The sequence below is a fragment of the Oncorhynchus keta genome, chromosome 10, assembly GCF_023373465.1.
Source record: "Oncorhynchus keta strain PuntledgeMale-10-30-2019 chromosome 10, Oket_V2, whole genome shotgun sequence".
Classification (NCBI taxonomy): Eukaryota; Metazoa; Chordata; class Actinopteri; order Salmoniformes; family Salmonidae; genus Oncorhynchus; species Oncorhynchus keta.
In genome coordinates this window covers 64,415,107-64,427,541 of record NC_068430.1, presented here as the reverse complement: position 1 = coordinate 64,427,541, position 12,435 = coordinate 64,415,107, and the positions used below count along the sequence as shown (strand labels likewise).

The following is a 12,435-nucleotide window of genomic DNA, read 5'->3' as shown; positions in this document are numbered from 1 at the left end:
TGCTAATAGCTCTTTGGCCACTAGAGGCCTCTATCATTCTCTATGGTTATTTATGATGCAATGTGATTTGTAAATCAATTAGTTTCGAGTCGTCTTTAAAGCGGCCTGCAATGTCGAACGCGCCGATTATTAATAGTGTCGTCCGTTTTAATTGGCCAATATGCTAACGTATACCATGACGTAAGTTTTTACGTAGTGCTCAGCTGACTCTGGCAACTGAATAACATATCATATATTGTTGAGGGGAAAGATTTAGAGCTGATTTTTTTATTTTATTTTGAGCTTTTCGTTCAGTATATTAAAATAGTATCACTAACATTTGCCTTAAAGGCATCAAGACACATCTACATAACATATTTATATTATAAACGCAGACAGAGCTTCACATTCACTGATAGGCCTATTAGGATGTCATTTCTTAAATCTTATATTTAGGAAAAGCAGACACGTTATTTGTGCATTTATACATGATGATAGAAAGAAGTTGAACAATAACTTTATTACATTACATTTGGCTGGAATGAATGTTTAAAACTAGGTAAACTGTCAAAAAATCTTGCAATCCAAACAGCGATAAGGCCAAAACACTATTTTCACGGCACTTCGATACTGATGCAGGTTTGCAGGTTCATTTACGAAGGAAGTTATGATACTGAGGTTAAGGTTTGGATAGGGTTATGGTTAGCGAAAATGCTATCCTAACCTGCTACGGAAATCACTTTGTATTGAATTTCCGTAAAAACAAAAGTGTGGCCCAAGGCCGATAAGGCACATGGCCTAGTTTACGGGAATCCAAGGACAAAACAGACAAAACAGCCTTTAAAAATCCCTGCCTTGCGAAAAACACATCCATTAATCCTTGACAAATTATCTCTGTATAAAATGAGTTTTGCGCGCCATCTAGTGGATAGAATCAGCTTTGCAAATTTGAAATCTTTACGCAAAAACTGCAACTGGATACAGATGTAATTCATGCTTGAAGAATAATCTATTTGAGTACGGTATCAAAGTTCAAACTGATGAAAAACAAGTACATTGCATGCTATAATCAACACCAAATAAATATACAAATAAATAAATGTCTCATGCCAGAACAGCAGGCACAGTGACACCCAACAGATGTTTTCACAGTTATGTGACCCAGTTTTGTAATATTTGGATTGGGGAGGTGATCGGTGACGTAGAGGAGAATTTACCCCCTCATCTTCTACGGACTGGGGTCTCAGTGCAGAAGTAGCAGGGCAGGTGAGCTGAGACCAAGATGAAGAAGTTTGTGGCATTTTCCCTCTGTCTGGTCCTCTTGACCATCTACACAGCAGGTAGGCTCATTTTGAAGAGGTCAATTGCCTTTAGAAAAATGTATTAATTAACCTTTTGGTGGCTTGTGAGTCTTTTAGATGTCTCTAATAAAAGTTTATTTTTGCATTTTTTTCTCAATTTTAATTCAATAGAAATGTTGTTTTAAGAAAATATGAATATTCAGTTGTTATGTAGTAATTAATGCTGTAATTTATTTGCTCAAATAATTACATGCATAAGTTTTGGTGCAATTCAATCATGCACAGAAAAGCAAATATTGTGTTGTGTCATTGTAACTAGTAAATATTAAACTAAATTTCTAAAACTAACATTTCTGTTGTATGAAGATATTGCATGAAAATATGAAAATAAGCTAAACACATAATTTCTCATGTAAAACCGAACAAATATGACATAATTGTTTTAACTGCAGGCACATAGCTCATTTAAATACTGCATTGTATTACAATATCATGTACTTCCATTTTGAAGCTCTTATCAATGCAGTTTCAAAATCATTGCAAAAAGCCTGCATGAGCCCTGGGTGGTGCTTTGCCACGTTGCTGTGTGTGCCTGGCGCTGTTGACAGAGCCAGCCAGGTTCATTTTAATACCCCCTCGCAGGTTGGCCTTTGGGGGTCACGTGCTCCATGGGCTGGCCTGGCTCTCTGGAGAGTGGGGGAAATGAATGGGTACTTTGTTGCTCCACCAAAAAACAGCCTCCTAATGATATTCTGCTGCTGCTGGGGGACAGACAGAGACAGACCTCTATGAGACTAGGGGCTGCATCTCAAATGGCACCCTATTCTCTATATAGTGCACTACTTTTGACCAGGGCCCAGTGCACTATATAGGGAATAGGGTGCCATTTGGGATGTAGAACAGGGGCTGTTGATCTGCATCCTCAGCCTGGTACATTAGAGAGTACACGGCTCGACATGTACTATCCAAACAAACAGCAGCTTCTCCCCTATATCCTGCACATGCTGGGTGTGTGATGAGGGGGTTGTTGTTGACTGTGTCGAAATCTAATGCAAGTTTTTCTTCACATTTAATGGCTGCAACTGAAATGGCAAGTCTGGAAATGTAGGTTAATGTTGTGTTTTGAGTTATAAAAGTCAAGAGCAACCAGATAGATACAGGAGGAAAGAGTGGGTGACAAATAATGACTGATTTCAGGAAAATGACAAGAATAATATTTTGGGTATATTGTGCACAAAGTACCCTATGTCACTGATGGTTGCAATATTTATGTTTGAGATAGAAGGAGCCAAATGAAGGTTGACATTCATTGTCATGAATCTTGCCCTGGAGGCAGAACTGAGCAATTTTCTGCTAGATGGGCCAAAGTCAAAATTGGCTTTAAAGTTAGGGTTAGCGGTGTGGTTACATTTTTTGGTACCCTTCCCCAGATCTGTGCCTCGACACAATCCTGTCTCGGAGCTCTAGGGACAATTCCTTCGACCTCATGGCTTGGTTTTTGCTCTGACAACTGTGAGACATTATATAGAGAAACATTTCTAAAAAGGTGTTTTTGCTTTGTAATTATGTGGTATGGTGTGTAGATTGCTGTGGACATAAACATTTGATCAGCTTTAGAAGAAGGCTGTAACGTAACAGAATGTGGAAAAAGTCAAGGGGTCTGAAAACTTTCTGAATGCACTGCATCAGTACATACACACAATATCTAGGTCTAATAAATAGTGCAGTGCAAATTACAATAAAATATATATAAAATGACTGTGTCGATTCACAGTTCCCTTTGTGTCCTTGTATCTGTTTTTTGAAACTAGTTTATTGCTAGCTTGAGTTGCCTGGGGTGGCAGAGAGTTCCACGTAGCCATGGCTCTCTTTAATACTGTGTGTTTCCCAGCCTCTGTTCTAGACCTGGGGACTGTGAAGAGACCTCTGGTTGCATGACTTGTGTTGTACCAATGGGTGTTCGAACTGTGTGCCAACTGCTTGAACAGACAGTTCAGTACCTCCAACACATCAATATCTCGCACAAAGACCAATAGTGATGCAGTCAATCTCTCCTCAACTTTGACCCAGGAGAGACTGACATGCATGATACTGACACATTCCCTCCATGTACATCGAAGTGCGATACGTGCTGCTTTGTACTGGACCAACTGCAATTTACCTTTGTCCTTCTTTGCCGCACATGACCACACAGGTGGGCAGTAGTCCAGGTGAAACTACACATGACCACACAGGTGGGCAGTAGTCCAGGTGAAACTACACATGACCACACAGGTGGGCAGTAGTCCAGGTGAAACATGACCATACATTAGAATGACCACACAGCAGGTGGGCATTAGTCCAGGTGAAACTACACATGACCACACAGGTGGGCAGTAGTCCAGGTGAAACTACACATGACCACAAGGTGGGCAGTAGTCCAGGTGAAATATTATGACCACACAGGTGGGCAGTAGTCCAGGTGAAACTATTATTATGACCACACAGGTGGGCAGTAGTCCAGGTGAAACTACACATGACCACACAGGTGGGCAGTAGTCCAGGTGAAACTACATGACCACACAGGTGGGCATTAGTCCAGGTGAAACACAGACCACACAGCTGGGCATTAGTCCAGTGAAACTACAGACCACACAGCTGGGCATTAAGGTGAAACTACACATGACCACACAGCTGGGCATTAGTCCAGGTGAAACTACACATGACCAGGTGAAACTACACATGACCACACAGCTGGGCATGACCACACAGGTGGGCATTAGTCCAGTGAAACCAGACCACACAGCTGGGCAAAGGTGAAACTACACATGACCACACAGGTGAGCAGTAGTCCAGGTGAAACTACACATGACCACACAGGTGGGCAGTAGTCCAGGTGAAACTACACATGACCACACAGGTGGGCAGTAGTCCAGGTGAAACTACACATGACCACACAGGTGGGCAGTAGTCCAGGTGAAACTACACATGACCACACAGCTGGGCATTAGTCCAGGTGAAACTACACATGACCACACAGCTGGGCATTAGTCCAGGTGAAACTACACATGACCACACAGCTGGGCAGTAGTCCAGGTGAAACTACACATGACCACACAGGTGGGCAGTAGTCCAGGTGAAACTACACATGACCACACAGCTGGGCATTAGTCCAGGTGAAACTACACATGACCACACAGCTGGGCAGTAGTCCAGGTGAAACTACACATGACCACACAGCTGGGCAGTAGTCCAGGTTCGACAAAAATATGACTTTGTAAGACTTTGTGGCTCTGCCGGCTAGTGACCACTTTGCAGAGCTGCCTCCAGGGCAAAAGGTATGACAATAAATGCCAACCTGCGTAGGCAAACAGCGATGTTGCACAGTCAGCTCTTTGAAAACGAAGGGATATGGATGTCTTGAAATGCTTTCTCTCTCTCTATCGCCAGATGCAAACCCAATCATCAAGGAGAGCTATGCTAAGCAACTTCTGCGGACCAAGAGGCAGAAGCCTGGCCACCCCGATGAGCCAATGAGGGTAAAGTTCAAAGTGGAAAGGGCACAATTAGAAACCTGCAGCGGTGTGCTCATCCTTCTAAGAATCCATAAAAAAAATGTTCACTTAACGGTTACCCTGTAATATCTTCTGTTTTGATATGATAATGAGAGCTGCTTATGGCTTGATAAATGAATGGCATTCTCTCTCTCTCTCTCTCTCTCTCTCCCTCTCTCTCTTTCTCTCTCTCTCTCTGTATCACCCTGTACAGGAGCACTTGCTCCACATGCAGGTTCTGGATCAGAGGGCCCAGGAGACCAACCTGGAACACTGGCTGAACCCCCACTGCTACCCCCGCTGTGACAGGAACTACGGACACCCTGTCTAAACCCCAGTGACCTCGCCTTGACTCCTCACAGCCCAGGTCCCTGTCTGTCCGACAGAACCATAAAACATGCCTGCTTGGGTCCCCTGAGTCATGTTCAGTAGGGAACAGAGTAGCAAAATGCTGTGTACCAAAAAAAGTACTAGAAAGTACATAATATCACTACGTTTCGGACAATATTCTGTTTCCTGCCTATTGAACACAATGTACAGTACCCATAATTAGCCTATAGGATGAAGTTGCCTTCTGACGCTGATCAGTTTTGTACTTCCCTCCTGATTGGTTATAGTTAGAATTGGGGTAGGGTAAACTGATTCCAGATACATTATTTTTTTTTGTCTACAGGAGAGCAACTTTTTTTCTGTGTGGCGGAGGGCGCTGACGGCAAGAATGATGTCGACAACTGTGATGACGACAATGATGATGATGACTATGATAATGATATGAGGGTGAAGCTCAGAGTGTAACTCTATCACATGCATTTCATGATGAAGCCTCAGCATGGAACATTAGTGGCCATCAATAGAGATGTCCACAGCTTATTCCAGCAACATTAGCGTATAGGAAACGTATTAAATGATGTTAACATCATAGAGGATACATAATCAGTTTATATGTTGATACAGTTATGAGAAATTATACATTGTATTATGTAAAACAATGTTTAAAAAACAATAATTGAATAAATAATCTAATCAAATTGTTTAAAATGCTGGAATCTTGGTGTGTTCTTCTTCTGGTTTTGAAGTAGGACTTTAGTTGGACTTTAGAGAAAATAAAAACTAAGAAAGAGGAACTGTGAACTGGTCATGTGAGTTGACCCCGCTGCTGATCCGGGGTTACTATCGTAGTTTACTGATGTTTGGGCAATTTTAGACAGTGCCCTTCTCTCGAGTTCACTGTGTGACTCTGCACTGTGCTGTTACTTTCTCGCGCAGGAGGCTCTACAGAAGAACGGCATGCTATTGACCACAATGAATAACAACTTGTGAAAGGAAAGAGGGGAATTATTTGACACAAAGTATTCAACGCTTTATCGCAGCTAAACTGAATGGCCGGGAGCACTAGGCTAAATCCTACGCAGTTCTGGACGTGTGAAGGGAGTAAATATATCCAGACAATAACAAATCCAGTTATTCTCCGAAGTGAATGTCGTACAAATAATTTTTAACATTGCGTAATATATCAATAAACTGATAATATATATGTCCGTATACGACTGAACCGGCACACATTTTACACGCAATTTAAGAAATGTGCTATTGATGTTTGTGCTGATTGATTGCCAAAAATATCGAACAATTATTAATGCATTTGGTCAAATTTGTTAGGAACTTTTATTTTATTGTATTATATCCCCATGATTCAATGACAACATCTAACCCCCGACGTGTGTTTCACCTGGAGAAATTGCACTGTAGCCTATCAGTAGTCAGATTGTTCAATTTATATCTGCATCATTGAATGATTCTGCAAAACGAATGCACCCATAGGCGTACAAATAGGCCACTAGAACCAACCAAGTAAAAAAAAACAAGAGTAAGCACGCAACAATCATGCAAATTGATCATAACATTTAAGCCATCGCCTATACTGAAATGACCAGTCTTTTGTCAGGCAGATGCATTCCTGTCAGACATAAGTGTAATAGCAGGTTATAACACATGATATATTTCATAGGCAATCTATTATAGTTCTGATGACATGTTTGGTAACCCAGGCCTACCTAACTTGTGACCCCGCATAACCAGCGTGTCCATTCCGCAGATACCGATGGGCGCTGGATTGCATTGGTTTATGATTTGAGAAAATTTGAAGGCCAATATCATTTTGCAAAAGTACAATTAAATTCTTCCTGTAGGTCCAATGTCAACCACTTAAAATAATTGTAGGCTGCGATTTTTTCTGTGAAGAGCTTTCAGGACCTCTGAGGACAGCACAATTACATTTAAATAGAATTCAATAAAACAACTCTTATTAAAATGCTTTGTCAGCTGTCTCTGTGTCCCAACTACCCTATTATTTTAGAAATCTTTGTCATTTTAATAGATATAAGACACTGAAGTTAGTAGAGTATTTTTAATGAACGCAGATAGGGCTATAGATTTGAGTTGCGTCCTGATTTGTTTTGAAACTATCTGAATCATTACAAAATATATAAACCAAGGTCTAGGCCTTTGTGGACCTTTGCCAAAACACACTAATAATCTCAATGAAAAATAGGACCTATTTCTCTGCTATAATTGAAACTACCATATTGCTAAGAAAATGTCATTACGCACCACGGCAAAGAATAGGTAAACCTATTCGTTCAGTTGGCTTATAAATCAGAAATATGGTCAACGTTATTCTTTACACTATTTGAAATTAAGACAACGGAAACATGCAAACTAAAGCAACTTTTTAAATCAAAAAATCCCATGTCACCAAAAGATTTCTGAAACCTGAAATTCCATAAAGCACATTTGCAATTATCATCAGTCCTTTTCACAGCCAAGGCAAACCATGAATCTGAAAATCAGAAGGAAGAAATCATGACAACCAGAAACAGACACAATTTCAACAAGTTTACTAGAAAGCACCTCAAAAGCAAACTGTGACATCAGGTTGTGATCATCCTGTTACATTGAAAGCATTTGATTTGTATGTCCAACACAGATGTCAACAGAAAGCCCTTGTGTATAATATGTCAATATAAGTTCTTCGACAAAGACAGCGTCATAAACACCAAGCAGCCTTCCCATTTTATTAACAGGTTATAAAAAATCTGGAAACAAGATCGACATCTGCTCAACTACTGACCTATAGCATTGTAAAGGCTATATAAACTCTTACAGAGGACATGTTGGTCAACAAGACATAGATTTGATACACTTTTTTATTAAACCTTCCAAAAAGTGCTTGATAAACGTTTGAAATGAATAGGGTAAGCTACACCTCAAACTGAAATGGCATGACCTGGAACAAATAGTTCACACTATAATTGGCCTAGGATTTCTCCATATACATTTTTCTCATTGGATATGTGAAATCAAATGACAAATGTGCTGACATTATACCTCTAACATTTAAAAGGTACTAGCTTGACATAAATATAGCCTGTCTGACAACGTATACTGTTAGTTCAAAAGTGGATCGTTGAAAACTACAAGCTGTTTGTAAACAAGTAAATGCTGTACACAAGGCATGCAACTCTTTCAAATAGCCTATGGGTGGTGATTAGCTTCAATGGACTTCCTTTCATTTTGGTCGTTACATTTAATAGACTTCCAACTATATTATATTTATACACATATGCACATACAATCCTGCAATTTGCTTTTATACATTACATAAAAAAATCTGACTGATAAATGACACTATAAAGTCTGGACTTTTCCAAATAATTTGATAGAAGATTGACAGAGAGACAGCTGAAGACAATTAAAATCAGAGCCAATCATCTTTTATCTTTGAAGAATCCTTGATCTGTGCTACTCTCCCGGATAGTCACTGTCAAAAAGTTTGTGGTCACATCAGTCACCAGAACCTTCTCCACGTTGTTCATGCAAGGCTTCCAAGTCACTTCGTCTGTTTGGCCCAGGATCCGTGACACAGGGATTTTGGCTATGAGTGAAGGCTTCCCCCTCTGTGGAAGCTCTTCGCTGGGTTGATGCACATTCTTTTTGGATAGGTGCTTTAGGTGTGGAGGGGATAAGTAATTTGAGGGGCATTCTTTAGTCCTGCAGGCCTGGGAGTCAGAGCCTATTCTGTGTGAGTGCAACAAGCCCCTGTCTGGGCCGTAGTGCTGCTGTGTGCTCCCACTAGCCACGGGCCTCATCTGCTTGTGGGGATAACCACCCAGCTCCACCTGGTGCCTGTGGGCTAGTTTAATCCCCCTCATCTCAGACCCCCTCTCTTCACCATCAGACAGGCCCAGCTTGGCCAGTTTGAGTGGGCCGTATGTCGCCTGCTCCTCTGCCCTCCTCTTGTGGGGCTCTGTGGCGGCAGAAGTAGCATTGAAGGGATTGTCCTTAAATCGCAGCTTGGGTTTGGGCCCTCTCTTCTTGGGGACAATCACAAAGCCATCGGGGCCTGGGGGCCTCTGGAGGACTGGTTGACGGTGCTCTCGGACTGGTTCTGGGGGCCTGACCCGCACACTCTCGCCCCTGTTGACGGTGCTGGGTGGAAAGATGGTGGGGACCACGGCCCTCAGCCCCTCTCGGGCTCTGGGGGTGATGACAGGCTCTGGGGTCGGGTAGGTGACGCGTATCCCCCGGACCGCATCGCTCCTGAACTCGTATGATTTGGCTTTAGCTTTAGCTTGAGCCTAAATGGGGAAGGAAACCAGAGAATAACCACTTCTGAATTGGGGAAAATCTTAACAACAAAGACGGAAAATTGAAAGTAGGCTACTGCCGATGGCAATATGGGCAATGTTTTTCCACTGCTCCCATTTCAGTGGGTATAATGTTCTCTTTCATAAGGACAGATTTAAAATGCCAGTTGAGGATACTCTTTATTTGTCATTATAGATATATAATATGAGTATGCCAGCAGCTTTATAATGGCTTAATAAATAATGTGCACTTGCAATTAGCAAAACAATGTTATAACAAAGAGTATAATTGTAACAATACATGTATACAATTATATATGAAGACATTTACAGGCTACACCAGTTTGTTAGCATTTTTACATTTTCACAATAGTTACTTGTTATATATGTCTTTTCAGCTCAGTTTGAAAACATCTATTTACAGGCCTGGGAGAGAGCCTGCACTCTAAATAAGACGCTGGTATTAAGCAATTTTCATAGTCGGCTCTGGTGCATTCGTTTGATGACGTCTTCAGAGTTTAAGATTTCATTCAAAACCAATCTCATGCAAACGTTTGGTATTAGCTATAACGATTGCTTTACTCATTATTACACGTCAAAACGTAATAACTTTCAACCGTGCCGAATAATCGATGCACGCCTGAATAGATGAACCCTCGCATTTATAAGCACATTTTATGTGCCACACCTGTAGGCCTATATTGAGTTCATTTCGAAATATAAACAATTATAACCTGGCATGTTTATTGATCAATTTGGCTACCTGTCAATCCAAAACAATTGACCATGATTCGGTTCAATTAGGGTAAAACAAATTGAGGTCTATTAGCACCAGCTTAACAAACTAATTTCCCTAAATACACATTCACACCTACACAAATACACATCCAGCACTAAATATGATTTTGCCTTAATACCAGTACACAAAAGGTGATTCTCATGGGAAAACATGACATCCGTCGGGATCCTTCAAACTCGCACATTCACGTGTCAGTGCAAAAACAGCTATTTATGAATTAACCAGATGAAGATCCAGTGGATACATAGTGGGTGGAGACTGGTATGTTTACATGCCACATGCTAGAAATCGTGTCCAACCATGCAGCCATAAATTCAGTAGATTTCATTGCGTGTTGGATGGATTATTTTCAACAATGCATGCATATCAACATAGCTACCTTTAGCAGGAATGTCTTCGGTTTCGGGCCTCTCTTTTTGGGCCCAAAGAGTTCCCTTTCGCGCTCCCTGAAACAGCAAGACACCCATTTTGAGTATCAAGAGAGCGAAGTGCAATAGGCGACTTGCGTGACGGATGCATTTTATTTTGCTGTGCTGCTAACATTGCATGCAATGAATGTACAACATGAACAGGCCCATATCCATTCAATTTACCTCTCTTCGAAAGCGACGAAGAGGCGGGAGTCCAAGATATTTTCCTCCGGTTCCCAAGTGCTAAATCTATGGAGAAAATACAATTGACAGGGGTTAGTTTTCCACCACATTGGGAAAGCAAGCATAGATACGGGCTAACGTTAGCTAGCTTGCTAACACTGCAAGCGTGCTGCGCTGACTTTGTCACTAGCATATGCCACCTAGCTAGCAAGCGAACACTACAGCTAGCAGCCAGCAACATCCATGTAGAAGCAAGGTTCTCTAGCATTAAATTCAACGCAACTTACTTCGGTGACCAGCCCTTCCATTTCACAAGGTATTCCATTCGGCCCTGCGTGTCATCAGAAATATAAAAAAGAACGCTTCGTTAGGGAACAGCAGTGGCGCGTCAAATTAGATTATGCAAGTTAGGAAAATGTGTTTCACATACTCTCCTTATTCGGCGTTTGATGATAGATTCGGCTGCGAAAACCCGTTCCCCAACTGCAGACAGCTCCATGTTTACTTCAATCCAGCTACCGTTAACTAAAGCTTGGTGGTGAACGCTAGATATTTTTCTCCGCTGTCTCTGAGTGAATTCCAGACATCCCATAATACTCCTGCACAGAAAAGACGTCATCAAAGAAATCATGCGTTGCCTAGGAACCGCAGTCGGTGGAACCATTTAGAGAAAGCCCATTGGGTTAGCCGTTGCTACGTGCCCGCGGTTGCTAGGTGAGAAGGAGGAGCGTCCACTTCTGAAAATTCTTGAGGGGAAAATGGTGGCTTTAGCGCGGTGGATCAATTACTCGGATTATTCGGTCTTTAAAAACATATGTCGCCAGATATTAAACGCAGAACATGTGCAGAATGAAAAGAAATGAACAATGGGAGCAACGTTCCTCAAATGTAATACGCCAAAGAGGTGAAGGAAAGCAGATTGGATGTGTGCACATTTCAGTTATCAGCTGATCTGTCATACAATATTTCAGTATTAAAGTGCTCTTAACCAATAGCCCACAGTAATGTAGGCTAATTGTATGAGGAGACTAGGAGACAATATAGGCCTAAAGGAAATGTCCTATGTCTAAATAGAACATAGGCTATAGATCACATTCATGTGCAATAGTTTATCCTAGTTCTCTTGATCCCTACAGCGTCATCTACGCTCGTTTATTCCATGTGTAACTCTGTGTTGTTGTTTGTGTCGCACTGCTTTGCTTTCTCTTGGCCAGGTCGCAGTTGTAAATTAGAATTTGTTCTCAACTAGCTGACCTGGTTAAATAAAGGTGAAATAAATAAAAAATGGCGTTTTAGTTTTGTATTTATTTCTCTTTAAATAAATGGTGTCAATTATAGTCTCCATTCAGCAGGCTATTCGTTTAAACCTAAACTACAGTTTCCATACAGGTTTGACTTCATTCAACGAACATAGTCGAAGATGTCTAAATGTGGGGATCAGAGAACACATTGCACAGTTAGCCTAGTCATAAGTATGTACCTAATTTATAGCCTTTAAAGTGTTTGACGAGGCGATTGCCATCCAATTATTTAGGTAGGATCTCAAATCAAATGAATTAACCTGAACATAAACTTTAGACTAAT

At 41.2% G+C, this 12,435-nt stretch overlaps 2 protein-coding genes and 1 long non-coding RNA gene across 5 annotated transcripts; 2 read left to right on the top strand and 1 right to left on the bottom strand.

Moving 5' to 3' along the window:
• Positions 1-57: 57 nt before the first annotated feature.
• On the top strand, positions 58-5,851 carry LOC118389200 (uncharacterized protein C17orf67 homolog). The gene is made up of 5 exons (XM_035779023.2): positions 58-180; positions 1,169-1,319; positions 4,710-4,798; positions 5,028-5,180; positions 5,487-5,851. Exons 2-4 carry the CDS (start codon positions 1,262-1,264, stop codon positions 5,142-5,144), a joined length of 264 nt encoding a protein of 87 aa, XP_035634916.1. The 5' UTR covers positions 58-180; positions 1,169-1,261; the 3' UTR covers positions 5,145-5,180; positions 5,487-5,851.
• On the top strand, positions 3,416-4,603 carry LOC127932289 (uncharacterized). 3 transcript variants are annotated; one of them, XR_008144711.1, is made up of 3 exons: positions 3,416-3,570; positions 4,116-4,315; positions 4,356-4,603. It is a non-coding gene; the product is annotated as an uncharacterized LOC127932289 (long non-coding RNA). The 3 variants fall into 3 exon arrangements; XR_008144710.1 differs by adding an exon at positions 3,784-3,823 and having other exon boundaries at positions 4,116-4,603; XR_008144709.1 differs by adding an exon at positions 3,625-3,664 and having other exon boundaries at positions 4,116-4,603.
• A 1,844-nt stretch (positions 5,852-7,695) lies between the features above and the next one.
• LOC118389199 (chromobox protein homolog 8-like) lies at positions 7,696-11,450 on the bottom strand. The gene is made up of 5 exons (XM_035779022.2): positions 11,282-11,450; positions 11,139-11,182; positions 10,852-10,917; positions 10,638-10,704; positions 7,696-9,450 (listed from the first exon to the last, which is right to left on the bottom strand). Exons 1-5 carry the CDS (start codon positions 11,441-11,443, stop codon positions 8,581-8,583), a joined length of 1,209 nt encoding a protein of 402 aa, XP_035634915.1. The 5' UTR covers positions 11,444-11,450; the 3' UTR covers positions 7,696-8,580.
• Between the last annotated feature and the right edge of the window lie 985 nt (positions 11,451-12,435).